At 49.3% G+C, this 19,156-nt stretch overlaps 7 protein-coding genes across 9 annotated transcripts; 5 read left to right on the top strand and 2 right to left on the bottom strand.

Moving 5' to 3' along the window:
- The first annotated feature begins 598 nt into the window (after positions 1 to 598).
- LOC6494405 (rhythmically expressed gene 5 protein) lies at positions 599 to 5,612 on the top strand. 2 transcript variants are annotated; one of them, XM_001960357.4, is made up of 3 exons: positions 599 to 1,206; positions 4,464 to 4,650; positions 4,815 to 5,612. In XM_001960357.4, exons 1-3 carry the CDS (start codon positions 1,093 to 1,095, stop codon positions 5,327 to 5,329), a joined length of 816 nt encoding a protein of 271 aa, XP_001960393.1. In that variant the 5' UTR covers positions 599 to 1,092; the 3' UTR covers positions 5,330 to 5,612. The 2 variants fall into 2 exon arrangements, with proteins under 2 accessions (XP_001960393.1, XP_044571523.1); XM_044715588.1 differs by lacking the exon at positions 599 to 1,206 and adding an exon at positions 2,701 to 4,384.
- Positions 5,613 to 5,892: 280 nt separating this feature from the next.
- Positions 5,893 to 8,560, top strand: LOC6494406 (NF-kappa-B essential modulator). Of its 2 annotated transcripts, none has more exons than XM_001960356.4 (7): positions 5,893 to 6,409; positions 6,567 to 6,956; positions 7,021 to 7,123; positions 7,178 to 7,485; positions 7,640 to 7,801; positions 7,860 to 8,225; positions 8,288 to 8,560. In XM_001960356.4, the coding sequence occupies exons 2-7, from the start codon at positions 6,672 to 6,674 to the stop codon at positions 8,414 to 8,416; spliced, it is 1,353 nt and encodes a 450-aa protein (XP_001960392.2). In that variant the 5' UTR covers positions 5,893 to 6,409; positions 6,567 to 6,671; the 3' UTR covers positions 8,417 to 8,560. The 2 variants fall into 2 exon arrangements, with proteins under 2 accessions (XP_001960392.2, XP_014762782.1); XM_014907296.3 differs by having other exon boundaries at positions 7,860 to 8,231.
- Positions 8,510 to 10,382, bottom strand: LOC6496183. The gene is made up of 5 exons (XM_001960355.4): positions 9,624 to 10,382; positions 9,399 to 9,562; positions 9,231 to 9,340; positions 8,709 to 9,168; positions 8,510 to 8,651 (listed from the first exon to the last, which is right to left on the bottom strand). The coding sequence occupies exons 1-5, from the start codon at positions 10,337 to 10,339 to the stop codon at positions 8,563 to 8,565; spliced, it is 1,539 nt and encodes a 512-aa protein (XP_001960391.1). The 5' UTR covers positions 10,340 to 10,382; the 3' UTR covers positions 8,510 to 8,562.
- Positions 10,383 to 10,537: 155 nt separating this feature from the next.
- LOC6494407 (tyrosine--tRNA ligase, mitochondrial) lies at positions 10,538 to 12,234 on the top strand. Its single transcript, XM_001960354.4, has 5 exons — positions 10,538 to 10,687; positions 10,752 to 11,084; positions 11,148 to 11,722; positions 11,777 to 11,965; positions 12,020 to 12,234. Exons 1-5 carry the CDS (start codon positions 10,551 to 10,553, stop codon positions 12,178 to 12,180), a joined length of 1,395 nt encoding a protein of 464 aa, XP_001960390.1. The 5' UTR covers positions 10,538 to 10,550; the 3' UTR covers positions 12,181 to 12,234.
- On the bottom strand, positions 12,178 to 13,124 carry LOC6496182 (polyadenylate-binding protein 2). Its single transcript, XM_001960353.4, has one exon. It carries the CDS (start codon positions 13,012 to 13,014, stop codon positions 12,259 to 12,261), a length of 756 nt encoding a protein of 251 aa, XP_001960389.1. The 5' UTR covers positions 13,015 to 13,124; the 3' UTR covers positions 12,178 to 12,258.
- A 345-nt stretch (positions 13,125 to 13,469) lies between these two features.
- On the top strand, positions 13,470 to 14,053 carry LOC6494408 (larval cuticle protein 9). The gene is made up of 2 exons (XM_001960352.4): positions 13,470 to 13,629; positions 13,691 to 14,053. The coding sequence occupies exons 1-2, from the start codon at positions 13,618 to 13,620 to the stop codon at positions 13,955 to 13,957; spliced, it is 279 nt and encodes a 92-aa protein (XP_001960388.1). The 5' UTR covers positions 13,470 to 13,617; the 3' UTR covers positions 13,958 to 14,053.
- A 31-nt stretch (positions 14,054 to 14,084) lies between these two features.
- Positions 14,085 to 18,526, top strand: LOC6494410 (histone-lysine N-methyltransferase eggless). Its single transcript, XM_001960350.4, has 8 exons — positions 14,085 to 15,149; positions 15,209 to 15,329; positions 15,387 to 15,676; positions 15,733 to 15,985; positions 16,041 to 16,546; positions 16,610 to 17,368; positions 17,426 to 18,136; positions 18,203 to 18,526. Exons 1-8 carry the CDS (start codon positions 14,193 to 14,195, stop codon positions 18,407 to 18,409), a joined length of 3,804 nt encoding a protein of 1,267 aa, XP_001960386.2. The 5' UTR covers positions 14,085 to 14,192; the 3' UTR covers positions 18,410 to 18,526.
- The last annotated feature ends 630 nt before the right edge of the window (positions 18,527 to 19,156 follow it).

The raw sequence follows: 19,156 nt of genomic DNA, 5'->3' as shown, positions 1-19,156 counted from the left end.
TTTAGTAACCGCCGAGCAGATAAACAATCATAAATTACAGGCCGGCCAGAAGGCCTGCGCTCTTTCTCCACCAGACCCGATGACGACGCAGACCTGGCTTTGAAATCTCTCAATGCCCCGCCGAGGTTCGTGTCATTATTGCTCTTTTTATTGTTTTTTGAATTTTCGAATGTTTACGTTGGTTTTTTATAATTTCTATTTCCAGTGCAAGCGTAGAACAAGTTTGCCAAGAGCAGTCATAGTCGTAGACGGGAGGGTTCGGATGTGAATCTTCTTTATGGGTGGTTGTAATGCAGAAGGTGGACCCACTCCTCCTCCAGGATCCTGCAATCACTCCTAGGCATTAGAGATGCGTTATAAGCTTTCCATTTCCTTCAAGCCTCAGTGAAGAGTTCCAACGCGACACTTTACGGAGCACGTCCTGGGATCCTTTTCGGAAAAGCGTGCTCCCTGGAAAATAGGTGCGCGCCCCTGCTTTCGCTCAGGGGCTCCCGCTAGCCCCTCGCTTTCGCTCAGCGGCGCGTCCGCGCTCTCATCTCTCTTTTCTCTCTCGCCGAGCCAGCGCCAAGCCTGGCCTAGAGCTTAAATACGAGCGCCCGGCCGCTGACAGCAAGACGAGTCTCAGACCTCGACGCGGCCGGTTGTACTTTGGCAGCTCTGCGCTCTCCGCTTCCGTTCCACTTGGAATTCGCTGAATCCGAATCGTTTTCGTGATCGAGTGGCTCCTCCCACCCCCGGCTACCCCAGAGACCCCGGAGATCGATGTGTGAAACGAGCTTTTGCGTTTTAAGCTGCTGAGACGAGGCAGACACACAGCACACGTACGCCCGAAAACAGAGATAATTCAAATTGGCCACGCTCGTTGTTTTGGCTAATTTAATCAAGTGCGACGGTCCAAAGAAAGTCCGCCAGCTGACGAGATACCAGCGGTATTCCATCATCTGCACCGTCCAGACCTGCGACCGGACCCTAGACCCCGAAGAAGGCGAGAAAGTCGCTGCCAGAAAGGTTACACAACGGTAAAGAGCGCCCAATTGACCGGGGTTACGGATCACGAAGTACTCAGCACCAACAAGACAACAAGACAGCACTATGACCGCGGCGGCGAAAGTAATCTTGGCCTGCTGCCTGCTGGGCACCTTCTCCATGCAAATGAGCTCGTCATCGGCCATTCCCATTTGGGAGTTTTTGACGCGCAACGAAAAGGTGAGTCGAAGAGAGGAGAAAGGCGGCGCGGGGCGCATTCCGCAGATTGCGCATACGCCGTGGAGACCGCTGCACGTTGCGCATACGCCCCGTCAGCCGGTGGCCGCTGCGCGCTACATCTGTCCTTGGCATTGCGCATCTGTTCGGTCAGTCGGGTCTGTTAGGTGGAATCTAGCGCAGCACTGAATACTTATTAATAACTACATTGATGTTGATATTGATATTGATATTGATATGGTGATGTTGTGATAACTTCAATGAGTTCGCATATTAACGGCGCTTGCCGCTTCTGTTCGCAGAAGACAAAAGCTGTGAATATGAATATGAATGGTTGACAAGGCGGGCCAACTCGGCGAGCGGTATTCGATCGGCTCATTTGCATAACTGTACCACGGCAGATTGGCATCGTAACCAACATGTTGGTCGAATCTGTGGAGAACGGTCCTTGGCATAAATAGACGCCTGCCGAGTGCCGCGATCTTGACATTGTGCCTTATCAGAAGTTATGGCTTCAAGCTTCGAGCGGACAATTGCTGGGCCAAGATAGTGGCTCCGAATACCGGTCTACTTCACGCCACTTCGAGCTCTTTCGAGTCTTGTCGAGTCATAGTTTCAAAAAATGGGATGTTGCGAGTTTTCTAAGCAATGCCAAGTTCCATCTAGCCGAGCCCGTTTATTTTCGTTTGTGGGGGTCAGATCTTTCAGTTTTCACTCGCAAATACTGGTAACTGCCGACCGCCCCCCTCCGCCCAAAGAAATTAATGCTTTTCACTTTTCTGCTCGAATGTTTGTGCAACGGAGCCTATCAACGCTGCCATGCTTGTGCTGTGTTTTTTGGTTAATGAACTCCAAAGCCAAGTGGATGGCGCGTATAAATAGACTTGATGGGTGTTTTTAGTTGCTTATAAATTAATTGATGGACTTTATTTATATTTATGTAAGGCGACTGGTTAGTCATTAGATTTTTTCTGGCAGCTCATCAACTCGAGCCGCTGTTTTGACCGCTAAGCACGCGAACTGCGCCTTAAATTCGCCAGCTTTTGTTCCATCCCGAACCACCAGCGCCGAACAATGGCGATGCTGGGAATAATGTAATCAGATCCAGCTAGAACCCATTGGAGCCACATCCGGCACCCCCGCAAATGAGAAAATAATTCCTACAGAACGAATCTCAAAAAAGTGCAATTAGCCGCCAAAAAGCAGAGACGCAATTCGCCGGGACTTCGCTCCAGGCCGGACTTGGAGGTAATGCCTCCCCGTTGGCTTCCTGTTTTGTGGTCAAGTGTTTTCTCCCACTTTTTTGCACCGCCGCTGTCTAGCGCTTTCGATTTTCGATTGCAAAAATAAACAGCGCTTAGCTTATTTTCTGGTGGGACTTTTTGTTTCTGCCCTTTATGTTTTTATGGGTGCAAACGCGTTTAGCCGGTTTGCCGCTCGAACTTCAATAAATAACTCATGTTCGCATTACTTTTGGATTTTACGTAAAGTATGCTGGGCCATCCAGGCGGGGGAGCGGACAGGCAGGGTAATCGCAATGGAAACCCGCATTGGAACCTTTCCGAACCGGAGTCATTACGGGGTCTTCTCTGCTCTCCGCCGTTTTTTGGCCTGTCTGTGTCTGTTATGAAATGTGTTTCATTTCGTGTCTGTTTTCCGTTGATTTCTTTCGTTGGCAATGCGATGTTTCATAATGTAACCTGCGCATATCAACAGGTTATTGAACCGCGCGGTCCATGTGGATAGGGTCCCATGTGTTACGCCCATGTCTGTGGCAGGCAATCTTCGGGTGGTTCGGCTGCCGACTCTCCTCGTTCGGCAAGGAAGTCGGGGAGGAGGCCAGATTCCAGATTCCAGGCCAAGATCACTGGGGCCATCCGCACTCACTAGACTCCCAGTCAGTGCCTAATCGATGTCAGCTTAGTCAATCGGCTGGAAGGCTAATGAATTACAGCCTGTCTCCGGCGATCTCAAATCTACATATTTTAATAATCACGAGTGTATGGATATTATTCGAGCGAACAACTGCTTTCGTATATTATGTACGTGACTTTGACGGATCCCGGTAAGGTAATCTCCGCTCAGGCGCCATAAATTACTTAGAGGCATTCGAGATTTCTGTAAGCCTGGCATTCCTCCTAAATATTGTATTATGTCAGGGTCTGGCAGGTAGTACCTGAATGGAAAAAGTTGACAAGTGATTAGTCTCTAAGCCCCTCTAACGAGCAAGACAAGGCTTTAGACATGACTTATCCGAAATCGATCGGTTTTACATTTTTTCGCCACAAAATATTTTAATAAAAGCACACGCTCGGAGGAGCGATTGCATTTTACAGTTTGCACACGTTTGTGCGCTTCGTCGGAGGTAACGGCAATTGGTAATGCGAGCCAACTCCCCTTTTGGCCATCCGCCATCGGCCCACTGCCAGTCCGCCGCCCGCCCTGACCCGCTCTTGCATTATGCAAACAGCGTAAAGTTGTAACACCGACTCCGGTGGCTATCTGCGCGGCGGGAGCAGAGGCAGAAGCAGATCAAGGCTCGGAGAAGATACTGGACACCTCCTCCAAGTGGCCCAGATATGTGTGACACAATTCCGGGGAATCTGCCTAAGTTTCTTTGTTCTTTGTTTGCCCAGTCCGGGGTGCTAATGCGTGAGAAGTGCCGGACTCGGGTTTTCTGGGGAGTTTCTGCGATTGATTAGCGGCGGACTGACGTCACCTGGCGGAGAAATTCCAAGCCGATGCGATCGGAGCGAAGAGGCGATGTGTCACAGTCGCAGAACGTTCGCGCTAATTAAAAGTCCATTCAACGCTTCGCTAGCCACGGAGAATAGACAATGGGCTGGAGCTGCTGCCAGAGCTGCTTTGCCCGCTGAACCGGCAACCGCCATCCGCGGCCCAAAACTGGAGCACACACCCGCCGCCGCCTGGGAGCAGTTGCCCAACCACTTCGCCCCCACCACCCAACATTTAACCCGACGGCGCTGTCGAAATGCATTTCGTTTGTGCAACGAAAGTGCAATCATCTCCACGCCGCGACGACATACGCACGTTGCAACATTCCACCCACTAAATAGATGGGTACACAGGTGGCCCCACCTCTTCGCAGACTACACTGAGAGGAAAAGAGTGCGAAACACTATTCCCTCTTTTTGTTAAATAGTTAAAACTAGTTCCAAAGGTGCAGGGAGAGGGGTACCCCAATAACTAAAGTCTAACTTGTGTTAATATCCTTCCATGACACTCTTCTCTCTGTGCAGATGTCCCACCTGTACTCCACCTTCGCCCAATTAGTCAGTGTGCACTGCAAGTCGACGGTGGGCGGAGGGCTCCCGGTGAATCAGTGCAAGCACAACCTGCTCGGCTACGGATCCACCAAGCTGCAGACCCTCTCCGACGCTCAGCTGGAGGCCCTCGATCCATACCAGCGCGATGCCAACGAGCTCAGTAAGTATCTCGATTTCCATCTTCAGCGCCATCTCCGTCGCTATCGTCATCGATCGGAGCGTGGGAGAGCTGACGCGGGTTTCCGCGTCAGAACTTCCGCAAATACGCAAATATGCGACGTGCTGGACGTGAGATCTCACCTGCTATTCTCTGCTCTTCCGTAGTCTGGGCATCGATCATGCGGGACCATCCGAGTGGGGCCAGTCTGGTGACCACCAGGCAGCCGCTAAGCCAGCCCCTGCCCACGCCGCCCGCCTCCTCGCTGATCATCCTCACCCGCCAGCAGCTGCCCTCTGCGGCTGTCCAAAGCTCCAATCCCCTCTTCGACAGCAGTGGCGAGCAGAAGCACAAGTACGCCATGGACATGGACATGGCCTACGGCTACCCAGCCCTGCAGCAGCCCAGCAGTGAGATGCCGCCCCAGAGGTTCCTGACCGGACCTCTGGTCATTCGCGTGCGCCCAGATGGGTCCCCCGTCGAGGAGGACCGCCAGAAGCCCATGCCGCACGACGAGGACCTCCCCGCTTTCCGACTGGGCCTGGCAGCCGGCCAGGGCAACAGGCACCGGAAAATCGCCACCATCAGCGCCCTGAAGCAGCAGCACTTCGCCTCGATCTTGCAGCGCGACCTCCAGCCTCCGCACCAGGTGCAGAGGCGCCTGGCCCTCCACCAGCAGTAGCGGACACGAGGTCCTGGAGCGTGCAAAACACTTAGATCTAAGTCCGGGGTGTGTGTGGAGCGAGTGAATGTGTATCTCTGCTGTGTGAGTGTGATGAAGTGTTCGATCGGCGATTATAGTTCTAGCTGCGTTAAAACTTTCTGGAGAATGCACTTCGAGCTTTAATCGAATTTCGAATCGTACCCGAGTTTAAGTTTTTCTTTAATTTTATTTATTCACGTGCATTAGACTGTAAGATCAAACATAGAGATTCTTTAAATATATATACAACATGAAATTAAAAGCCATAAGACTGAGTTTATTTCTGAAATGTGGCGAAGCTCCAAACCGGTTAGTTATGGTAATAACGAAAGTCGCATCTCCGTCGTCCGTCCATTCAGACACCAGTTCCTTGTCGCGCCACACACCCATAGCCATTTTTAACACACGAAAGTCTTATTAACCCAAATCTTTCGGACAATGGGAAACACTTGATGCAGGGGGCGTAATGGATCCGGTTTGCCAGGCAATTAGAATCCCAGAATATTCGGCAATTACAATTCGATGTAATTCCGCAGCCCAGCCGGTTAATCAGGTATTCCGATTTTGACCCTGAAAACAATAGCGGATTAATTACGATCTGAATGAATGATGTGGGTATTTTCCATCATTCAATTGCATTTTATGCCCCCAAATTAGCATGATAAAAACGACATGCCCCTCGAAAAGATTAACTTCAACTTCAAACACGCGCCTTAAAATAGCTCCAAAGAATTTTTCAACACTGGTCGATACATTTCAAACAATTCGAAATATTCGATTAAAATTTTATTTTAAAAATACTAGTGCTTACTATTTTAAACTTAAATTACATTTTAAATTATAAATTATATTTAACTGTTCAAAAACACAAATATCAAAAACAATATATGTAAATGTTGGCTGTTTTTGGGAAAAACGCTCTGCCCCAAGCTGGTAACACTGAGCCTAAAAATATATGGCAAAATGTAAATAAAAATAGAGCGACAGGCAGATCTCGTTTACAAATAGTTCTGGAATTGGCGGTGCAATAAAAATGCGTAATAACTATTAAAAGATACGGTGAGTTTACATTTCAAGAATCAAAGAACCTGATGTTTTTCACGAATCATAGATACGTAAAAACCACACGCCGATGAATCATTAACACAATCACATATAATATATATCCTTGCTGCAATCGAATCAATAAATATATACATATGTCTGCGTTTTTTAGTTTGTTCTCATCCGATCGTACAAAATAGCTGGCGTAATTTAGGCGCGATTTGTCAAACGAATATTTCGAAAACGGGGAATCCCAGGTCGGCTGTCGAGATCGCCGATGATTAGAGCCAGTCGGCATTCAGTGCACGAAAACGAAGGCGCCATGTCCGAGGAGGAGTCGTTCGTCATTCTGGGCAGCTCACCTCTACCTTCGCTTCTGTTCGATGGAATGGAGCATAGCGAGGAGGTGATCGAATCAGCCGCAATTCTTCAATCCTCCACCAGTAATCCCCCCCTCAGCTCTACTACGTCTGAGCCCCAGAGATCGTTGGAGAGCGTAGGTGCCCCTCCGTCCCTGGCAACCAGTTTCATCATGGGTGAAGTGGACTCCGATGTCCTTAAGGTAGATACCTTCGACCTTCGATAAGATCATTTATGCGTAACACAACTCTCTCCTTTCTCCACAGAACAGTGTCTATTCGCAGTTTCCAAGCCTATGCTCGCTGCAGGCTTCCGCCGAGGATGTGGTGAAGCTGCAGAATCTGATGAGTGAATACCACGCATTAAAAAGTAAGCAACTCTTTCAACAAGTGGTCCACAAACTAAAACTGATTTACTTTGCAGCCACTTTGGACAAGGTAAACCGCACGATGCTTAACTACCACAGACTCACACAGCAGTGGCGCCAGGAAGCTACTGACCGGGAGCAACAATACAAGGATCAGCTACTCGAGTGCCAGAAGCAGATGGAGAAGTTGAGCAAAGAAAACCAACAGCTTAAGCAGGAGCTCGAGACAAAAATGGAACAGATCGAGCTGGTGCAAAATCTGAACCAAAAAGAACAGGACGAGTTGCGCCAAAGCGCTTCGGAGAAAATGTCTCTGATTAACAACATGCGAGTGGAGATCGACAAGCTGCAGCAGCTAAAGATGGTAGGTTGCGGCAAGCGTTGTGCCACGTAAACTCTTTGATAGCGGGTCACACACAGCTACATATCTGCCCTTGTTTGTTACTGCGCAATACCATTTCACTGGAATATATAACAATGCCGGGTTGGGGCTTCCCACTCTTTTCTTGCCATTGCAGCACTCGTTCGAATTTGTAACTGATGACGGACCCAAGCCGGGGCCGGAAAGCGAGAGCACGGCTCTAAATTATGTGCAACGGGAGGAGCACGAACGCCAGGTTCGAGAGCTAAATCATAAACTCTCCCAGTTGATGGCGGAGAACCTGGAAATCAAGGATATGGTACCAACATTTGTCGCCCATTGTTCACTCAAATAAAATAACGATATTAAATCCCCAGAAAAAAACCTATGTGGAGGAGATTGACTGCTTGAAGGTTAACTTGACCAGCGCACAAGAGCTAATGGACAAAATGCAGCGGGACATTAGTGAGTTGAAAGCCAAAGACGCGCAGAAGCAGGAAGTCATAGCACATCTGCAGACCCAGAACGACATCTATCGCAAGGACTTTGAGATGGAGCGTGCTGACCGCGAAAAGAATGCTGGCGAGAAGGATCAGTATTTGTTGGACCTAAGGGCGCTGCAGAGGCGGAACCAGGAGCTCATCGAAGCACTGGCCGAGTCGCATAAGAGCAGCAGTATCAAGTCATCGCCAGCCTCATCCCTGAGCTCGAGTCGGCAAAGCCTACGGGAGGAACAAAGACCAGTCAGAGTAATAACACTTTGTTCATAATTTCCAATCTCACTAATGTTTTCCCTTTGCAACAGGTCCTGGACCCCACTGGAGCTGCTGCACCAACAGCGGAAAGTATCTTGCAATGCCCCATCTGCTCAAAGACTTTTAAAAGCCTAAGCGTTTTGCAAAGCCACGTTAACGATTGCTTGGACAAGAACTAATGACAAATAAGAAACGTTGGATTATTATATATATTTTTCATTTATAAGCTAAAGGTCAGCTTTTTGTTTCTACGGCTATTTCATTATACAAAAACACCCACACTATGTTACAATTACAAATAACATTAAACAGATTACTGAAAACTTCAAAGTTTGCTTCGAATAGGCGGCAGTTCCAAGGACCAAACTCTTCGCACATCCTGACTGGCCACCAGGTTATTGAGCACTTGAAGATCTAAAGAGGATGGATGGGTAAGTACTGGCTCACACTTTGTGTTTAATGGCAACATACCGTTTGTCCGCGCAAACTGCTGGAGTGTATTGCGAATATCACAGATAGGAATGGCTGTATTTACGTTGGGGTATATAAGATCGTCCATCTTGATGTTGGACACACACACGCCCAGGATACAACCGCTTTCGTCGAACATGGGGCCGCCACTCTGACCGGCCTGCACGCTCCCATCGGACATGATGGCTCCAGTGTCGCACTTGATGATCCGCCCTTGGAAAATCGAGGGATTGAAGTCGTGCTTAAAGCTAAAGTTGACATAGTATGGGAACCCTGCATTGTACACGGCTTGCCCGATGGCTGCTGGTTTTTTGGCCAAGCGAACGCAGCAGCGCTCGGGTACATCCTCGGGAGCAGTAAGTAGTGCCAAGTCAAAGGGGCGGTCGCTGTCCGGATTGCACCAGATAACCTCAGACAGGAATTCGCGATCAGCGGAGCGGCAGGTGACCGTGGCATTATCCTGAATGGGAAGACCATATTGAGTGAAGTTTAAAGCACAAAGATGCTCAGACCAACGCATACCTTTCCAATCACGTGGGCACAGGTCAAGATGAAGCGCTTGTTGTGAACTCTAATGAAGGTTCCAGTGCCCTGTTGACCTGCCGACTCGATCACTAAAATCGTGCGCTCCCCTTAGGAATGAACGTGCAATTATTCGCTTGCTTTAGAAACCAGTGTTTAAGTTCTTACATGCAAAGCTCGAGGGCTCCCGGTTGATCTGAAACTGGGCGACGGGCATGCCCAGGTGCTCCATAAAGTTGCGAAGAAGGTAGCCAAAGTTGACAGCCATGGTAAGATTAACGTTCTCCTGATGCCTTTGGAACGAGGTACATATCACTATGCCGATGAGGCGCCTGTTGATGCAATTCGTCTTGTTAGTATTGGGAGACAGCCAATAAAAAATTGGAGACTTACAACTTGTTGTTGAACACGGCAGATCCCTCACAGCCCAGTGGCAAGGCATTGGAGACGGCAAACAAGCAGCCACTTCGGCCCATCACGTTCGACACCTTCCCTATGCTGATCGTCTTGTAAAAGTTTTCCAGGCCGAAGGGCGAGCACATGACCAGCACGTCGTCCAGCGTCTGTACAGGCTGCAGGTGACGCAAGTAGTCCCCGATGTGTGCAAGGAACCGTTTGAAGCGCTCTGCCTGGACAGGAGGTCGCATGCCCAGCACCACAAAGCAGGAGCGAAGCAGTTGAGAGCCCTCCTCGCCGGAGTCCGCGGTGAAAAGGATGTTGTGGAGGTTTCGTATCACCTCCGGTGCACAGAACAAATACAATGGGTACGCCGTAAACCGGGTGAGAATGTGAGACTGCCTGGACCTGGATCCTGATGCAGCATTGGGGCGCGGGCGCTGCTGCTGCGGATCGAATGTCACCACAAAGTTCAGAGACCGGAGTCGCTGGCCGTACTCCCCTTCCTCCTGCACGTCGACCAGCTGCCCCTGCTGCAGCCTGGCCACGATTTCTTTATTCGCCTGGCCTTTGTCTCCATCGGAGGCCAACAAGTGAGGTATCAGAATGCTCCCTGAACTTATGATGATTTCATTGTTGATTAGGACGGCGGACTGCTTCGTTGGCGGTTGATTAGAGACCTCGAGCAAGGCGTGGCGGATCTTCAGCAGCATTATGGCGATATCAGCATTATCTGGCCAGATTAGAGCACGCAAACCCGCACCAGTCCGTCCTCGGATTAGTAAACAACTGCTCTTTGTTGGGAAAAATTGTTGTGGTTACCATTCACAGCGAAACGAGGCCACCAGCTGACTGTCGCCAGCTGACCAGCTCATTCACAAGAGTGGAGTCGTTGCTCGTGAAGATTAAGATTGTCTTTGCATAATGATACCGGTGCGGACTGGCCTCCTGAAGGCGCTTCGTCTAGGAAGCGTCTGCAGCCTGCGCCACTTGGGCCAGAGGAACCTGCTGGAGCTGACAGACCGTGGCTTTTTTCAGGGAATATTTCCAGATACTGCGGCGTAAGTCAACTCTTTCAATAGCCGCGCCAAACCCATTTATTGAATGAAAACTCCCAAATCATAGACCAAGGATGAAGCAGCTCTTCACGAGCGGGGTGCAGAGCATCTATGCCGGCTTCGATCCCACCGCTGACAGCCTACACGTGGGCAATCTCCTGGTGATCATGGGCCTGATCCACTGCCAAAGAGCTGGTCACCAACCGATTGCCTTGGTTGGTGGCGCCACTGGTCTCATAGGGGACCCCAGCGGCCGGAAGACGGAACGCAACCAGCTCGGCGAGTCGGTCATTGAGACCAATCTGAAGGCCATCGAGCAACAGCTGAGGCAAGTGTTTGAGAACCACGAACAGTTCCTCTGGGACACGAGAAAGAACCCGTCTCCGCTGCCGCCATTGACGTGAGTGAATCGCCTGCTTAGCCCGGACACAGGAAGCTATTAATGACAAACCTTTCTGCGCAGCATCGTCAACAATGCTGACTGGTACAAGAACCTGCAGATCATCGACTTCGTGGCCAACATGGGCCGACACTTCCGCATGGGCTCCATGCTTTCACGGTCATCGGTGCAGTCGCGCCTTGACTCGGAGGACGGGATGAGCTTTACAGAATTCACCTACCAGATCTTCCAGGCCTATGACTGGTTGCACCTGCTCCGGCGCCACAACTGCTGCTTTCAAATGGGCGGCTCGGATCAGACCGGTAACCTGATGACGGGCCACGAGCTGATCAGCCGCGTAGAGCGAAAGCGAGAGGTCTTCGGTCTGACCCTGCCCCTGGTGACCAACGAAGAGGGCGACAAGTTCGGCAAGTCGGCGGGCAATGCCGTTTGGCTGGACGCAAACAAAACCTCGCCTTTTGCTCTCTACCAGTTCTTCCTGCGCATGGCAGACTCCAAAGTGGAGAAGCTACTCAGGCTCTTTACGTTTATTCCGCTACCAGAAATTGAGCAGCTGATGCGGGAACACACGAAGGAGCCAGAGAAGCGCAAGGCGCAGACCCTTCTTGCTGAGGACGTCACCCTTTTGGTGCATGGCGGTCGGTTTCATCATCTCTAACGGATGCGCCTTTTACTAAGATTTACTTTTGCAGAAAGCGGATTGAGACAGGCCGAGCGCGTCACCAATGCCCTGTACAAGGGCAATGTCGAGGGACTGGCCGAGCTGAACTACGCCGAAATAAAACAGACCTTTCAAGGGGCTACTGTGGTTGACCTGCTGACTGAGCCGGGAATGTCGGTCCTTCAGCTGGCCATGAACGCCAAGTGCTTTCCCACCGAAAGTAGGTTGTGATGAGACGTAGAAGTATGATAATCCGATACCATTTTATTTACAGCCGATGCCGTACGGATCATCAATGCAGGCGGCTTCTACGTGAACCAGAAGCGGGTGCAGAACATAGCCGAAGTCATCACTGCCGGAATACACATTCTTCGCAACGGAGTGTCGCTGCTGCGAGTGGGAAAGCGAAACTTCTACATTGTACGCTGGAAATAGTTGTTGGATAGTTGTACTTTAATTTGTTTTTAATAATAAGTAAGTTCCTCTACAGTTATCGGTTATAAGTTAAATTAGTTAGGACCTAGGAGCGGCCGGTTTCTTGCGCCACCTCTTGCGGGCCAGAAGCTCCTTAGCCTTCTCCTTCTTGAGGTCCTTGTCGTAGAACTTTCCGCTCTTGGTGAAGGTCTTCTGCTCATTGCGCATTTCAGCCAGCTTTCGGTTCTTCTGCTTGATGATGTTTTTCTTGTTAGCGGACTTTTTCTTGCCTGCCTCGGAGATCTGCACCTTGATGTTCCGACCCTGAAGTTCGGTGTTGTGTAGCTGGAAGCTGCGTTGGAAGCTCGGCAAGTCTGCCATTTCCACGAATGCGAAGCCTCCTCGGCGTTTCTTTGGGATGCGTATGGATTTTACAATTCCCACAGAGCCGAAGTGGTTCTCCAGATCATCCTTGGTAGTCTCAAAGTTGAGGTTGGTAACGTACACAACGTGTCTGTTGGTCTTGGAAGCTCCGCGGAGTAGGGCGCTCAGCTGGTCATTTGTTATGGAGCCGTTTCCAGCGGTTTCTTCAACGTCGCCTTCGGACTCTGAGCCCCCACTCTTGTCTTCTGCACGAGGCTCTCCATCGGAACGCTCCTCCTCACCATCGTCATCACTTTCCTCCTGATCACTGGGGTTGCGTGGATCGACGTAAGTTCCCTCGAAGATCTCTTTGCGCTTCTGGTCATCGAAATTGCCCAGCAGGTCTGCGCTGTCATCATTGACAGTCTTCCTGATCCTCTTGGGTTTGATGAAGGCCTCCACCTCGTAGTCACTGCCGGAATCACTGGCCATGGCTGGACACCCTGGACACAGATTCAGATATTTTTCAGATCCAAACAATTCCTCCTACAACACGTGGAATTCCCTGTGAATGCCAGTCTAGAATTAGGTAGTAACCTAACGGTTTCCAACACTGTTCACCTGCGCGCCAATAATTTAAAAATGCATCTGACCGAGATTAATTAAAACCGGTTATATCGTTCGGAAGATAGATATTTGAAAGATAGTCAAGTTATCTCCAAATTATGCAAAACTGCCTAATAACGAATAAATAGAAAATAATTTGCTTCATGTTGGTGACCGGTTTGCGCTTATCAGAAAAAAAGCCGGTGAGCCCATCATGCATCGGTGACAATTGATGAACGGCCGGCAAAATGGAATATTCCGCAGATCAGATAACAGATTCTGGCCATAATTAATGCCTGCAACATGCCTCATCAATGAGTTTTGTCTTAATTGAAACAAACGTCCTTATGAAGCCAGTTATAAACAAAATTTATGTGCTTCGGCAAGAGCCAGTAAAATGTCATAAGATAACTATAAAAGCGGAATTTGGCTCTTTTCCAGTCAGATTATTTTCGCACTTGAAGCGTTCGCATCTACCGCCTTTAAACCATGAAGTTTATGGTGAGTGGGTGAAGTTACACTCTATTTTTTGAAATCCTTAATCGGAGTTTCCTTTCCATAGATTGTGCTCGCCTGCCTGTTGGCAGTGGCTTTCGCCAACGAGGAGGCCGACGTTCTGAAGAGTGACTCGGAGGTGAACGTGCTGGACTTTAATTACGCTTACGAACTGTCCAACCACATCAAGGCCGTTCAAGCTGGCGCCCTGAAGGAGCATGACAACTGGGTTGTTAATGGCGAATACGAGTACGTGGCTCCCAATGGCAAGCTGGTTAAGGTTACCTACACCGCTGACGAGACCGGCTACCACCCAAAAGTTGTGGAAGCTTAAATAACCAAAATTTCCCCAAATGAATAATTGATGAACTGCATTACCGACATTTTTAAATATTCGTTGCAATAAAATTTGAATTCCCCTCAGACCGAATGGCAGTTCTTCTTCTTACCTGTTGGTATTTTTTTTATGAGATTACCCAACACTAACAACTTTTCGCATTGGTTTGATATTTTTGATTTAAATGAGTGCATTTATGCAAAAAGAAGTGCAAATAAGGTAAGGGAAAAATATGTCGACGAAGCCAGAAGCCATGGATTGTGCGGACGTCACGGAAATCGCAAATGAGGATGGCCAAGGAACGGAAACATCACTCATAGCGGAGAAAGATGCCGGCTCGCCGAGTGTTGTCGAAAAAATTGATGCTGAGCCCACTGTGCTGGAAGAAAAGGGGAAACCCACTATTGAAGACGATGTGGAGATGGCGGACCTAACGTCTGAAGAACCATCTCTGATGCATGCAGACAATAATCCTGCCCATGCAGTTTCCGACAAATCCAAGGGAGACCTTGCCTGTGGTTCGCCGGCTGAGGTCGAAACTAGTAAAGTAGAGGAAGTTGGCCCTGTCGAGATCGATTCAGACAGCAGCGTCGAGGTAATAGATAGTCCAGTCAAGTCCCCTCCCTCCAATAAATCTGGGGAGGAGCACAAACAAGCCGCAGAAGAATCGCCGCCGAAGGGTCTCGTTACCGATGCTAAGGAGGGAAAAAACGATGAGGGCGACATGCCAGACAGTAGTATTGAACTTATCAGCAGTCCCACCTCAGAAGATTCTGCTGGCAGAGATCAACCAAAAGAAGTCAAGAAGCAGGAGGAGGAGAAGGCGGCTTCTGCAGAAATATCCATGGACATGGATCACGGCACACCGAGGGAAAGCGAAATGGACGGGGCACCTAAGCCTGCTGAGACTGATGAAGCCCTAGCTCCCGAAAACAACAAAATTGGGCTTGAGGTCGACCTCGAAAATAAGGCAATACCACAATCACTTGACTTGGAACAAACTAACCTCACGTGGAACGGCGATATATTTTATGGCAAAGATTGCGTCAATTGCAACTGCAAGCGGCTCCACAAGCAGTTCGTGCTGGCCAATATGGCCACCTTGAACTTTTACAAAGTTACCAGGAAGGTTTCCAAGCAGCAGTTCGTCTGCACTGGATGCGGCGATGCAGCCATGGAGATGTATGAGGTAAGAGGCAATCTCCTGACTAGCCACACATAGAGGTGATCAACAGCATTTCATTTCAGCAATACGCTGGTCAGCTGATGGCCAAGCAACCTTTATTGCTGCAGGAGTTCCATCAAGATCAAGCCGAGTTTGTGGCTCTGGATAGTAGCGATGAGGAGGAGGAGGAGAAGCAAGTAGAGGGTAGGAGAATCATTATTGTATAGAATGCCGCACTTGTAAAGAAACCGTATCTTGCAGAAAAGCCAGAGTTTTCCACAAACGATCTGAACCTGATTGAAAATGAATTGGAGGACGCCATTGCAAGTGTGCTCAACCGGGTGGGGTTCCAGGACCAGCTTAGCTGGTCCAAGTCCATCCTACTGGCCAGGGCGGAGCGCTTGGAGCGCCAGTTTGAATTGGCCGACAAGGAACTGGAGGCGGTACAGAGCACCGCCGATAAAATGCACTGGGCCCTTTACAATTCCTGCACGGTGGTGCACAAGCACTTGCCGGCCCTGGATCTTCAACACAACATAGGCGACTATATGGTAGGCCGAAACTATGAGCTTAAAATTTTGTAATAATGTTGTTGGGTTCTGAGCAGCAAGTCCCTCCAGCAGGGGAAATCGAGCGACCGCCTATCCAGATTGGGGAGACTTACTACGCCGTTAAGAATAAGGCTATAGCCAGCTGGGTGTCCATAAAGGTGATCGAGTTCACGGAGAGCACGGCCATCGGTGGGAACACGATGAAGAGCTACAAGATCAAGTATCTGAATACCCCATACCAGATGGTAAAGACAGTGACGGCCAAGCACATAGCTTACTTTGAGCCGCCGCCAGTGCGCCTTACAATTGGTGGGTATTCTATCCCTGAGGATGTTTGCGTTTGTTAACAAGTACTGCTTTTCAGGCACCCGAGTGATCGCTTACTTTGACGGCTCTACTCTGAGCCGAGGAAAGGACAAAGGCGTTGTGCAAAGCGCGTTCTATCCGGGAATTATTGCCGAGCCGCTGAAGCAGGCAAATCGGTTCAGATACCTTATATTCTACGATGATGGATACACGCAGTATGTGCAGCATCGGGATGTTCGTCTGGTGTGCCAGGCCTCGGAAAAGGTTTGGGAGGATGTGCACCCCGCGTCTCGCGACTTTATCCAGAAGTACGTGGAAAAGTATTCGGTTGACAGGCCCATGGTGCAGTGTACCCGCGGCCAGAGCATGAACACCGAGTCGAACGGCACCTGGCTTTACGCGCGCGTCATTGACATTGACTGTAGCCTGGTCCTGATGCACTTTGAGGCGGACAAAAACCACACCGAGTGGATTTACAGAGGCTCCTTGAGACTCGGTCCGGTATTTAAGGAAACTCAGAATGCCATGAGCAGTGCCAACGCGCACCACGCGCGAGTACCAAGGGTGAGTCTTTTAAAATAATTGTTGTGGGATATTCTTAATAGTAATAATGTATCATTCTTCCAGCGCACAGAACCTTTCATTCGCTACACCAAGGAGATGGAGTCGAGCAACATGCAGGTGAACCAACAAATGCGGGCCATGGCCCGCAAAAGCAGCTCCGTCGCGCAAGGCGCAGTTACCTCAGCAGCGTCATCATCTTCGGCCAATACTTCGGCTGCCGGCCGCAGTGGCGGAGGAAATGCTAGCCGCGGGCCCGTCAAGCATTTAAACAATTCGACCATATACGTCGACGACGAGAACCGCCCCAAGGGCCATGTTGTTTATTTTACGGCCAAACGCAACCTGCCGCCTAAGGTGTATCGCCACCACGAGTGCAACCCGAACTGTTTGTTCAAGATCGTCCACCGTCTCGACAGTTACAGCCCACTTGCTAAACCCCTGCTGTCCGGCTGGGAGCGCCTGGTGCTGCGCCAAAAGACTAAAAAGAACGTTGTGTACAGGGGACCCTGCGGCAAAAGTCTGCGCAACTTGGCGGAGGTACACACCTACCTTCGAGCCACCGAAAATGTCCTGAATGTGGATAACTTTGACTTCACGCCGGATTTGAGGTGTTTGGCTGAATACTCAATCGATCCCACGATTGTCAAAGAGGCGGACATATCTAAGGGCCAGGAGAAAATGGCCATCCCGTTGGTCAACTACTACGACAACTCCCTGCCTCCTCCATGTACCTACGCCAAGCAGAGAATCCCCACCGAGGGAGTGCACTTGAATCTTGATGAGGAATTCCTTGTCGGTTGCGATTGCGATGACGACTGCTCGGTGAGTTTTTTAAACTATTTCTTACTGCGAATCAGTTATATACTTCCTACATCTTAGGACAAGTCCAAGTGCTCCTGCTGGCAACTGACTGTGGCTGGTGTCAAGTACTGCAACCCCAAAAAGCCCATCGAAGAGATCGGATACCAGTATAAGCGGTTGCACGAGCATGTGCCCACTGGCATTTATGAGTGCAACTCACGCTGTAAATGCAAAAAGAACTGCCTCAACCGAGTAGTGCAACACTCGCTGGAGATGAAATTGCAGGTTTTTAAGACCTCTAATCGAGGCTGGGGGCTGCGATGCGTTAACGACATCCCCAAAGGCGCCTTTATATGCATCTACGCTGGCCACCTGCTCACAGAAACGATGGCCAATGAGGGTGGCCAAGATGCTGGTGACGAATACTTCGCCGATTTGGACTACATCGAAGTGGCCGAACAACTAAAAGAGGGCTACGAGTCGGAGGTTGAGCAATCCGAGCCTGAACCAGAGGAAGATTCTTATCTGCCGGAAGCCGAAGACGACGATGATTTCCGACCAAACAACTACTATCAGAAGAAGAACAAGTTGCGCCCCACACGCAGTAATAGCGCCTCAGCCCAATCCACAGAAGTAGACTCGCAGGAGCGAGCGGTTATCAACTTCAACCCGAACGCTGATCTGGACGAGACAGTGCGAGAGAACTCTGTACGGCGGCTGTTTGGCAAGGATGAGGCGCCATACATTATGGATGCTAAAACAACCGGAAACCTGGGGCGCTACTTTAACGTAAGCATTCTGAGTTCTGAGGCTGTGGAAGACCTTACTATTTAATTTGACATTTTTGTCTTACAGCACTCGTGCAACCCTAATCTTTTCGTTCAAAACGTCTTCGTTGACACCCACGACCTGCGTTTTCCTTGGGTGGCATTTTTTTCGGCCTCCCACATACGCTCCGGCACAGAACTGACCTGGAACTACAACTACGAAGTGGGCGTGGTGCCCGGCAAGGTGTTATACTGCCAGTGTGGAGCCCCTAACTGCCGCATACGCTTGCTTTAAGTTTGTTTTATAAGCTTACCTCAAACGAAAAATATTTCAACTAGCTGTTCCTTCCCAATTAATTAATAATTAAGTTATGAATATTTTTCCATAATAAAAACTGAATTTACTGGAAAATCACTTATGGTTTATTTATTGAAAATCTATACGTTTGACATACATTTTAGCGAATATTTAATTGCTCTGACGTCACAGAACTGCTTGAAACTGCTTTATCGGGCGACCTTCTGCTGGTTTCTGTTGGCCTGGTACTTCAGATTTTCTGCCATACGATTTTCTAGAAATTTGCGCCGGGTTTTTTCCAAGCTCATATCTCGGCTATTTCTTAACGGATTTTGAAAAGGAATGCCATTTTGTAACCAGGACATAATTATCTTTCGGTCTGCGTCAAAGGATTTTTGAAATACGACAATAAAATTTTCGCCGATTTTTGCAAAAAATCCTGATGGTACCCCTTGCCAAAATCGCGAAAATCGGGTCGAAATTTTTTTGCTCTGTTTTCAAAATCCTGGGACGCAGTTAGAAGGATATCGAAGTCCTGATTGCGAAATGACATCCCTTGCCAAAATCCATTCAGAAATGGCCAAGATATGCGTTTCGAAAGTTGTGCCTTGGCGGCCGAAAGGCGGCGCAAAATTCTCAAAAATCTTATGGCAGAAAATTTGAAGTACCAGGCCAACAGAAACCAGCAGATTTTTGCAAAGAGCAACAGCCATCTGTTGATATTGATCCAATCCTGTCAAACAA

This window comes from Drosophila ananassae, chromosome 3L, assembly GCF_017639315.1.
Source record: "Drosophila ananassae strain 14024-0371.13 chromosome 3L, ASM1763931v2, whole genome shotgun sequence".
In the NCBI taxonomy this organism is placed as follows: Eukaryota; Metazoa; Arthropoda; class Insecta; order Diptera; family Drosophilidae; genus Drosophila; species Drosophila ananassae.
Note: the sequence above shows the minus strand (reverse complement) of the source record. Positions and strands in the feature narration are given on the sequence as shown.